The following is an 11,765-nucleotide window of genomic DNA, read 5'->3' as shown; positions in this document are numbered from 1 at the left end:
TATTTTTTCTTTGTTCTGACTTCATATCCGCCAATTAACTTATTTTTTCCATTTGAACAGCACAAACAAGGTGACTTACGGAAGTGTAATTTACTGATTTGAATGAAACTTTGCATACTTGTAGAATATCAAAAAATAATCGTCACTTTTTTTTTTAATTTTATTTTTGGCAATGGTGCGGGTTTAAGGGTAGAAACCACTCTTTGAACGTTAGAGGTGGCCTCCAAGTATAAACAGAAAGCAATCATTAAAATAGAAGATTAAATGATACGACCAGCTTACTGTCAAGGAGGTTTTAGGACAGGTGATTCAAACCTAACGTTGAAATTACAAAATTCAAATTGGCGGATCCAATATGATGATTACAATTACAAATAGTCTTCTGGTTTGAAATGTTCTGCAGTTAGCCAAGAACAATTATAATTGGCAGGGGCTACTGAGAGAAGGTGCAGACTGATTTGAAACCCCTTTTTGTACTTATTTTAACAGGACGTTTGATTAAATCTATAGCCAAAAAGTTAGAAGCCAATGCCAATGCATTTGTCGTGAATGTGAAGCAATACATATTGGAAAATTAAATATTTATAACTCTGATCAATAGGTTTAATTTTTAAATGCAGACGGGACGTACTCTAGTGTTTACAGGGACACAAACAGTAGAAAGTGTGGTACAGTCAGTAAATTCTATGACTCGTAGCTACATCATACAGCCTTTAATTTCTGCAAATAGTGTTTTGTTATCACCACTTTTAATTGTTTTGTAGGAAAACAATGGAACATTTGGTCTTATAGTCCAACACAACCTCTTTAAATTTGAAGATATCCTTGTAAAAGCATCAAATCCGGAAAAATTAACATCAAGTCTTGTGAGATCATGGTTCTAAGAGATTTTTCTTCAAGCGTCTAATGCAAAATCCATTTTGTTATTAGTTTCGTGGAGTGGTCACAATTCAACTTTGACCTATTTTCAGAACAAAAGAAAAAAAATGAAATCTTTAAGTTTTACGTCCCACGCTTATGCCGGTGAGGCTAAAGGAAACGGTGATAATGAGAGATGAATGAAAATGGTGGAATGAAGAAAGTGGGAGGAAACGGGAGAACCCCGAGAAAACCCACGAGCACAGTGTTTGTCCACCACAAAGTTCACTTGGCGGGGGCTGGGATCGAACCCGGGACCCCAAGCACCAGAGGTGAACGCTCTACCACTGAGCCACCGCGATAAGCCTCACAACAGCATCCTCAAACCTTCGCCGAGATTACAAACAAAAGATCTCCTCCAGTTCCTTACCAGAGGGTACCCCCGTGAAGTTAGCGACCAAAAGTTTAATAAATCGATATTTTTTAGAGTTCTGAGTAGCACTCAAAGAGTTCTAGAGTTCTTGATAGGTTAGACCAATAGTTCTAGGTAAATAAAGATTTCATAGCCATTTTAAAATTTTGGTGCTAACTTCACGCAACACCAAAAATCTTAAAATGTCTTTATTTTTTTAGAGTTCTGAGTAGCACTCAAAGAGTTCTAGAGTTCTTGTTAGGATAGACCAATAGTTTTTGGTAAATAAAGATTTCATAGCGATTTTAAAGTTTCGGTGCAAACTTCACGCAACACCAAAGATCTTAAAATCTCTATATTTTTTTAGAGTTTTGAGTAGCACTCAAAGAGTTCTAGAGATCTTGATAGATTAGACCAATAGTTCTGGGTAAATAAAGATTTTATAGCGATTTTAAAGTTTCGGTGCTCACTTCACGCAACACCAAAAATCTTAAAATCTCTACATTTTTTTAGAGTTCTGAGTAGCACTCAAAGAGTTCTAGAGTTCTTGATAGGTTAGACCAATAGTTCTGGGTAAATAAAGATTTTATAGCGATTTAAAAGTTTCGGTGGTCACATCACGCAACACCAAAAATCTTAAAATCTCTATATCTTTTTAGAGTCCTAAGTAGCACTCAGAGAGTTCTAGAGTTCTTGATAGGTTAGACCAATAGTTCTGGGAAAATAAAGATTTTATAGCGATTTTAAAGTTTCGGTGGTCACATCACGCAACACCAAAAATCTTAAAATCTCTAATTTTTTTAGAGTTCTGAGTAGCACTCAAAGAGTTCTAGAGTTCTTCATAAGTTAGACCAATAGTTCTGGGTAAATAAAGATTTTATAGCGATTTTAAAGTTTCGGTGCGCACTTCACGCAACACCAAAAATCTTAAAATTCTATATTTTTTAGAGTTCTGAGTAGCACTCAAATAGTTCTAGGGTTCTTGATAGCTTAGAACAATAGTTCTGGGTAAATAAAAATTTTATAGCCATTTTAAAGTTTCGGTGCTCACTTCACGCAACACCAAAAGTCTTAAAATCTCTACATTTTTTTAGAGTTCTGAGTAGCACTCAAAGAGTTCTAGAGTTCTTGATAGGTTAGACCAATAGTTCTGGGTAAATAAAGATTTTATAGCGATTTAAAAGTTTCGGTGGTCACATCACGCAACACCAAAAATCTTAAAATCTCTATATCTTTTTACAGTCCTAAGTAGCACTCAGAGAGTTCTAGAGTTCTTGATAGGTTAGACCAATAGTTCTGGGAAAATAAAGATTTTATAGCGATTTTAAAGTTTCGGTGGTCACATCACGCAACACCAAAAATCTTAAAATCTCTAATTTTTTTAGAGTTCTGAGTAGCACTCAAAGAGTTCTAGAGTTCTTCATAAGTTAGACCAATAGTTCTGGGTAAATAAAGATTTTATAGCGATTTTAAAGTTTCGGTGCGCACTTCACGCAACACCAAAAATCTTAAAATTCTATATTTTTTAGACTTCTGAGTAGCACTCAAATAGTTCTAGGGTTCTTGCTAGCTTAGAACAATAGTTCTGGGTAAATAAAAATTTTATAGCCATTTTAAAGTTTCGGTGCTAACTTCACGCAACACCAAAAATCTTAAAATCTCTACATTTTTTTAGAGTTCTGAGTAGCACTCAAAGAGTTCTAGAGTTCTTGATAGGTTAGACCAATAGTTCTGGGTAAATAAAGATTTTATAGCGATTTTAAAGTTTCGGTGCTCACTTCACGCAACACCAAAAATCTTAAAATCTCTACATTTTTTTAGAGTTCTGAGTAGCACTCAAAGAGTTCTAGAGTTCTTGATAGGTTAGACCAATAGTTCTGGGTAAATAAAGATTTTATAGCGATTTAAAAGTTTCGGTGGTCACATCACGCAACACCAAAAATCTTAAAATCTCTACATTTTTTTAGAGTTGTGAGTAGCACTCAAAGAGTTCTAGAGTTCTTGATAGGTTAGACCAATAGTTCTGGGAAAATAAAGATTTTATAGCGATTTTAAAGTTTCGGTGGTCACATCACGCAACACCAAAAATCTTAAAATCTCCATTTTTTTTTAGAGTTCTGAGTAGCACTCAAAGAGTTCTAGAGTTCTTCATAAGTTAGACCAATAGTTCTGGGTAAATAAAGATTTTATAGCGATTTTAAAGTTTCGGTGCGCACTTCACGCAACACCAAAAATCTTAAAATTCTATATTTTTTAGAGTTCTGAGTAGCACTCAAGGAGTTCTAGGGTTCTTGCTACCTTAGAACAATAGTTCTGGGTAAATAAAGATTTTTTTAGCGATTGTAATGTTTCACTGCTAACTTCAGGCCAAACCAAGAATCTTAAGATATCTATACTTTTTATAGAGTTCTGAGTAGCACTCAAAGAGTTCTAGAGTTCTTGCTAGGTTAGACCAATAGTTCTGGTAAGATAAAGATTTTATAGCGATTTGAAAGTATAGGTGCTAGCTTCACGCAAAACCAAAAATTATAAAATGTCTATATTTTTTAGAGTTCTGAGTAGCACTCAAATAGTTCTAGGGTTCTTGCTAGGTTATACCAATAGTTCTGGGAAAATAAAGATTTTATAATGATTTAAAGTTTCGCAGTTACCTTCACGGAAAACCAAAAATCATAAAATGTGTATATTTTTTAGAGTTCTGAGTAGCACTCAAAGAGTTCTAGAGTTCTTGCTAGCTTAGAACAATAGTTCTGGGTAAATAAAGATTTTATGGCAATTTTAAAGTTTCGATGCTTCCTTCACGCAAAACCAAAAATCATAAAATGTCTATATTTTTTAGAGTTCTGAGCAGCAACCAAAGAGTTGTAGAGTTCCTGATAGATTAGACCAATAGTTCTGGATAAATAGAGATTATGTAGCGATTTTAAAGTTTCGGTGTTAACTTCACGTAAAACCAAAAATCTTAAAATCTCTATATTTTTTTAGAGTTCTGAGTAGCACTCAAAGAGTTCTAGAGTTTTTGATAGATTAGACCATTAGTTCTAGGTAAATAAAGATTTTAACACGACTTAAAAGTTACGCTGCTAACTTCACGTAAAACCAAACATAATAACATCTCTATATTTTTTAGAGTTCTGACTAGCACTCAAAGAGTTCTAGAGTTCTTGCTAGGTTAGACCAACAGTTCTGGGTAAATAAAGATTTTATAACCATTTTAAAGTTGAGGAGCTACCTTCACGGAAAAACAAAAATAATAAAATGTCTATATATTTAGAGTTCTGAGTAACACTCAAAGAATTCTAGAGTTCTTGCTAGATTACAGCAATAGTTCTGGTTAAATAAAGATTTTATAATGATTTAAAGTTTCGGTGCTACTTTCACGCAAAACCAAAAATCATAAAATGTCTATATTTTTTAGAATGTTGAGTAGCACCCATAGAGTACTAGAGCTCCTGCTAGGTTAGACCAATAATTCTGGCTAAATGAAGATTTTATAATGATTTAAAGTTTCGGTGCTACTTTCACGTAAAACCAAAAATCTCAAAATGTCTATATTTTTTAGAGTTCTGAGTAGCACTCAAAGAGTACTAGAGCTCCTGCTTGGTTAGACCAATAGTTCTGGGTAAATAAAGATTTTATAATGATTTAAGGTTTTGGTGCTACCTTCACGCAAAACCAAAAATCATAAAACGTCTTAATTTTTTTAGAGTTGTGAGTATTACTCAAGGCGTTCTAGAGATCTTGCTAGGTTAGACCAATAGTTTTGGGTAAATAAAGTTTTTATAAAGATTAAAATTTCGCTGCTAACTTCATCAAAAACTAAAAAAATTAATATGTCTATACTTTTTTAGAGTTGTGAGTAGCACTCAAAGAGTTCTAGAGTTCCTGATAGATTAGACCAATAGTTCTGGGTAAATAAAGATTTTAAAGCGATTTTAAAGTTTCGCTGTTAATTTCATTCAAAATCAAAAATCTTAAAATCTCTATATTTTTCTAGAGTTCTGAGTAGCACTTCAAGAGTTCTAAAGTTTCTCATGAAAAGTTAGAACAATTGTCGTAAAATAAGGGAATAAATGGGAAATAAATGTTTCGTCATAATCTACTGATCACACATGCAATCGTTGGAAATCATTAAGAGGTATATAACACGTGCCTAACTAAATTCAAACAATGTTACCCAAAACATAGAAATCGACAATTGCAGGTGCGTGAAGTTGGCGGGACCACTAACAGCTCAAAGTCTGAAACTCGGTGCAGAATTTGAGTAGAATTTGAGCTTTGAGGAAAACCAATTCCCAGAATTTGAGCTCTCAGGAAAACCAATTCCCAGAATTTGAGCTTTGAATTTAGAGGCTCTAAGTCCATTTAAAAGGTGGTCCTGCCAACTTCACGCTGCAGGACCACCGGAAGCTGAAATTCTCAAACTCCGTCCAGATATCCAGTAGAATTTGAGCTTTCAAAAAAACCAACTCCCGGAATTTGAGCTTTCGATTTAAAGGATCTATGTCGACTTAAAACCTGCAATTTTGAACACATCGTACCAGGACACCAACAGCTCAACTTCTGAAACTCCGTGCAGATATTGAGTAGAATTTGAGCTCTCAGAAAAACCAACTCCCAGAATTTGAGCTTTCAATTTAAAGGCTCTAAGTCCATGTGAAAGGTGGACCTGCCAACTTCTCGCTGCAGGACCACCGAAAGCTCAAATTCTCAAACTCCGTCCAGATATTCACTAGAATTTGAGCTTTCAAAAATCCAACTCCCGGAATTTGAGCTTTCAATTTAAAGGGTCTAAGTCCACTTAAAAGTTGCAATTTTGAACACATCGTACCAGGACACCAACAGCTCAAATTCTGAAACTCCGTGCAGATATTGAGTAGAATTTGAGCTCTCAGAAAAAACAACTCCCAGAATTTGAGCTTTCAATTTAAAGGCTCTAAGTCTATGTGAAAGTTGGTCCTGCCAACTTCACGCTGCAGTACCACCGAAAGCTCAACTTCTCAAACTCCGTCCAGATATTCAGTAGAATTTGGGCTTTCAAAAAAAACCATCTCCCAAATTTTGAGCTTTCAATTTAAAGGCTCTAAGTCCATTTGAAACATGGTCCTGCCAACTTCACGCTGCAGGACCACCGAAAGCTCAAATTCTCAAACTCCTTCCAGATATTTTTCAGTAGAATTTTAGCTTTCAAAAAAACCAACTCCCGGAATTTGAGCTTTCAATTTTGAGGGTCTATATCCACTTCAAAACTGCGCCACTAACAGCTCAAATTCTGAAAATCGGTGCAGAATTTTAGCAGAGTTTTAGCTCTCAGAAAAACCAACTCCTAGAATCTGATCTTTCAATTTAAAGGCTCTAAGTTCATTTGAAAGATGGTCTTGTCTACTTCACGCTGCAGACAACCGAAAGCTCAAACTCGGTCCAGATATTCACCAGGATTTGAGTTTTCAAAAAAAAACCAACTCCCGGAATTTGAGCTTTCAATTTGAAGGCTCTATGTCAATGTGAAAAGTGGTCCTGCCAACTTTACGCTGGAGGACCACCGAAAGCTCAACTTCCCAAACTCCGTCCAGATACTCAGTAGAATTTGAGCTTTCCAAAAACCAACTCCCGGAGTTTGAGCTTTCAATATAAAAGGTCTAAGTCCACTTAAAACTTGCGCCACTAACAGCTCAAATTCTGAAACAGAATGTAGGATTTGAGTAGAAATTGAGCTCTCAGAAAAACCAACTCCCAAAATTTGAGCTTTCAATTTAAAGGCTCTAAGTTTATTTGAAATGTGGTGAGAATTTGAAGTTTCGGTGGTCCTCCAGCATGAAGTTGGCAGGACCACCTTTCACATGGACTTAGAGCCTTTAAATTGAAAGCTCAAATTCTAGGAATTGGTTTTTCTGAGAGCTTAATTTCTACTCAACATCTGCACCGAGTTTCAGAATTTGAGCTGTTGGTGTCCTGGTACGATGTGTTCAAAATTGCAGCTTTTAAGTGGACTTAGACCCTTTGAATTGAAAGCTCAAATTCTGGGAGTTAGTTTTTTTTTGAAAGCTCAAATTCTACTGAATATCTGGACCGAGTTTGAGCTTTCGGTTGTCCTGCAGCGTGAAGTTGGCAAGACCATCTTCAAATGGACTTAGAGTCTTTAAATTGAAACATCAAGTTCTGGGAGTCGGTTTTCTGAGAGCTAAAGCTCTACTCAAATTCTGCACCGAGTTTCAGAATTTGAGCTGTTAGTGGCGCAGTTTTGAAGTGGACTTAGACCCACTAAATTGAAAGCTCAAATTCCGTTAGTTGGTTCTTTTGAAAGCTCAAATTCTACTGGATATCTGGACGGAGTTTGAGAAGTTGAGCTTTCGGTGGTCCTGCAGCGTGAAGTTAGCAGGACCACCTTTCACATGGACTTAGAGCATTTAAATTGATCTCCTGATCACACATGCAATCGTTGGAAATCATTACTCAAATTCCGGGAGTTGTTTTTTCTGAGAGCTCAAATTCTACTCAATATGTGCACGCAGTATAAGAATTTGAACTGTTGGTGTCTTGGTACTATGTGTTCAAAATTGCAGCTTTTAAGTGGACTTAGACCCTTTAAATCGAAAGCTCAAATTTCTAGAGTTGTTTTTTTTTTTTTTTTTTTTTTGAAAGCTCAAATTCTAGTGAATATCTGGACGGAGTTTGAGAATTTGAGCTTTCGGTGGTCCTGGAGCGTGAAGTTGGTAGGCCCACCTTCCACATGGACTTAGAGCCTTTAAATTGAAAGCCCAAATTCTGGGAGTTGGTTTTTCTGAGAGCTCAAATTCTACTTAAATTCTCCACCGAGCTTCAGAATTTGAGCTGTTTGTGGTCCTGCCAACTTCACGCACCTGCAATTGTCGATTTCTATGCTTTGGGTAACATTGTTTGAATTTAGTTAGGCACATGTTATATACTTGTTAATGATTTCCAACGATTGCATGTGTGATCACTATGACGAAACATTTATTTCCCATTTATCACCTTATTTTGCGACAATTGTTCTAACTTTTCATGAGAAACTTTAGAACTCTTGAAGTGCTACTCAGAACTCTAGAAAAATATAGAGATTTTAAAATTTTTGGTTTTACGTGAAGTTAGCAGCGAAATTTTAAAGTCGCGATAAAATTTTTATTTTCCTAGAACTATTGGTCTAACCTATCAAGAACTCTAGAACTCTTTGAGTGCTACTCAGAACTCTAAAAAAATATAGAGATTTTAAGATTTTTGGTGTTGCGTGAAGTGAGCACCGAAACTTTAAAATCGCTATAACATCTTTATTTACCCAGAACTATTGGTCTAACCTATCAAGAACTCTAGAACTCTTTGAGTGTTACTCAGAACTCTAAAAGAATATAGAGATTTTAAAATTTTTGCTGTTGTGTGAAGTTAGCACCGAAACTTTAAAATCGCTATAAAATCTTTATTTACCCAGAACTATTGGTCTAACCTATCAAGAACTCTAGAACTCTTTGAGTGCTACTCACAACTCTAAAAAAAAATATAGAGATTTTAAGATTTTTGGTGTTGCGTGAAGTTAGCACCAAAATTTTAAAATGGCTATAAAATTTTTATTTACCCAGAACTATTGGTCTAATCTATCAAGAACTCTAGAACTCTTTGAGTGCTACTCAGAACTCTAAAAAAATATCGATTTATTAAACTTTTGGTCGCTAACTTCACGGGGGTCCAGAGGGTAGCGTTCCCAAAACTGATGCAACGTTCCCTCTTTGTACTGCCATGCTGATGCGTTGCAGTAGAAACGAGGTTGCTCTAGCATCTCCTGACGATAAACGAATGCGATGACCAACTTCTTTTATAAAGTTAAGGCCTTCGGGACCCCATGAACCACGCGATTCGACAGCTATAGCGACAAAATGATATTTATCGAGTAAATTGCTATATTTCCTGCGCTTTTCTGTTTCCCGGCGAGCAGCCACGTTGCCAGCTTGTGCTGAGGAAGAATGTATATTTGAAGGGGCGAAGGTGTCGGAACAAGTAAAATCCCATAGAAGTGCTTTTCCTTTCTTCCACGGTATTAGAGTCATACCATCTGGCCTCTTGCCGTCTGCACGACTGCATCCCAACGGTTCACATATAGAAGGAACTCCTGCTGAAATTAGTGCCCTCATGATAATGTCGTTGACGCTGGAGTGGCGTGAATGTCTGCCCGCACTATTGGCACAGGAGAGTCCATGAAGGCCCTTCTTGTCTACGACACTTCTACAGGCAGGACATCTGTGTTGCTCGCAAACATCTGCTCCCAAACGCAGTGCACTGGCAATTCGAAAACTGTCATTGGGAAGATGTAATCCTAAAGAAGGTGACGGGATAGCATGGAGCCAAGCGCCTGCTTCTGGAGATGATGTAGCTAGAAGTCTGGCCTTATCTCCTGGGTTATCGGATGACTGAAGCAGAGCTGAAAAGTCATGATTTATAAGAGGATCGTCCCAAGAGGATTGTAGTCCTCTCTTATCAAGGTCAGGGGGATCTGATCCCACTATAGATGACCACTTAGCAATGCTATCGTTGACATCCGAATCCGATACTAGGCTAAGATCTTGTTGGAGAATGGTCTCGATCAATGGCTTAGCGCCATAGAATGAAGACAGGAAGGATGAAATAGCCAGATCCATGGCGCGACGAATGCCGAGACCTCCGTGGTTAACAGGAAGGGACGCCTGCAGCCAAGAGTTATTGTTGAGTGAACAATTCAGGATAGATTCTAGACCGGTTTTCAAGGTGTTGTCATAGCATTCCAGTAGATCAGCATCCCGCCAAGAAGGAGCACAGCGAAGAAAGTATAGCAGCCTTGGCATGGACAATGAGGCACGTAGTAGGTAAAAGGCAGAGTGAGCTGAAATCAAGGAAAGACGTGTAAAGAAGAATTCTAATTTCGAAATTTTGTCTTTTAATATTGTTCGTCTTGCCTCATTAGATAATGCTGCTCCTAATAAGCTGGCGTCATCTGTCGAAATTCTTTGAATCCCAGGCGCGGCTTCGTCAAACAGCTTGAAGAGATTATTAGACTGCTCATTGGAAAAAGAAAATTATAAATCTTTCACTAATATCCTTCTTATTATAACCTAAAAAGTTTCCACCTCGCACCATGAAAATACCTCACTTGGCATAGATAAAATCCAAAGGGGCCGCAAGAAGTATTGCTGAAAAGTTACAATTCTTTTACGATTTGCGTATAAATACGGCTTCCGGGTGCGTAGAATAAAACCTACAGTTAAGAAACGCAAACCAACCTTTCTAGGTGGCCATTGAAAGAAAAATACTATTTAACGGAGTCAGACAGGACGAAGCTAGTGGGTCCGCGTAGTAGCGCGGTAGGGGGAAGTCCGAAGAGACCAGGAGCACCGGCGATGATAGGTGTGCGCGTAGTCGAAGGTAGTGGAAAAAAGTTGATTTTGGCCAGAGTTATGCTGGAACACACACCACATACATTCATTTTTATGTATTTCTTTCCATAATATCTTCCCCAAGGGGGCTTAAACTCCGAACTCCTCTATCATTCGCTTGCAGGGGCACTTACGCAGGAATTTATTTCAGTGGCGTCCAAAGCTTTCCAGGGGGTCCAAGTTCAATATGAGGATAAACTAAGCTATATTAAAATTTGTAATTTCACCCTTAAAATTAGACTAAAATCGCAGAAAAGTCGTAATTTTGGGGGTACGGACCCCCAGGACCCATTCCCTGGGTACATTCCTGTTCATTTGCAATTATTATGCATTTTTTAAAAAATATACAGTGCACCATTTAAAATATCATTTAACATTTTCAAATTCATTATAAACAAATGACAACTGTGAGTTGTTATTGATTCTCGCTCTACAGGTGTACAAGACACTGTATAACTTTCAACAAAGATATACAAATATACAATCGATGAATTCCTCACTTAAATGGAAACGATACTAATAGAAATTTTATTTTTTAAACATTTTTTGCAAAAATAAAAATGAAATGAAATAGCCAACTCGCATCCACGTGGACCGGAAGCCACTCTATCGCTCTTACTCACTACTCTTTCTACGTCTAGTCAAGTACACAACGGAGAATATGATTCCCAAGGTTGCACGCAAATCGAACGTCAAAAATAGTCTTTTACTTCGCGCATTTCCTCTATGACGCAATCCTGCGAAAGAACGCTGCAAGGAAGGAAGGAATCCCCGGTGACGAGTAAAGAGCCGCGAGAACTCAAACGTTATTAAAGAATCATACGAAATGGAAGCAACCAGGTTGGTTTCAATGCAAAGTTCAGTGCTACAAAGCATGAGTGCAGTTTATACTCTTGTGTACAGGCCTGTTCCTGTTCTTTATATTCCAACTGTATTTACACAGGTAAGATAAATTTAAGTTTTTCAGTTTTCTTGATATTTTGCCTCTGAGAGTCGAACCTACAGATGCACTGATTAAGAATACAGAGAGAAATTTATATAACAATCAAGCTCACATTGCGCATACTGATATCTCGGCC

At 37.1% G+C, this 11,765-nt stretch overlaps 1 protein-coding gene across 2 annotated transcripts in view; it reads left to right on the top strand.

Annotated features, from left to right (window-relative positions):
• Positions 1-11,319: 11,319 nt before the first annotated feature.
• LOC145662634 (uncharacterized) overlaps positions 11,320-11,765 on the top strand; it is a 94,422-nt gene continuing 93,976 nt past the window's right edge. The window contains exon 1 of one of the 2 annotated variants that reach the window (XM_081728399.1): positions 11,320-11,629. In XM_081728399.1, the coding sequence (XP_081584525.1) occupies positions 11,513-11,629 (117 nt within the window). In that variant the 5' untranslated portion in view covers positions 11,320-11,512. The remainder of the gene's footprint in view (positions 11,630-11,765) is intronic. The other variant, XM_081728402.1, reaches the window with a different exon arrangement.

This window comes from Thermobia domestica, chromosome 10, assembly GCF_964235325.1.
Source record: "Thermobia domestica chromosome 10, izTheDome1.hap1.1, whole genome shotgun sequence".
Classification (NCBI taxonomy): Eukaryota; Metazoa; Arthropoda; class Insecta; order Zygentoma; family Lepismatidae; genus Thermobia; species Thermobia domestica.
This window is presented reverse-complemented; position numbering and strand designations above follow the sequence as displayed.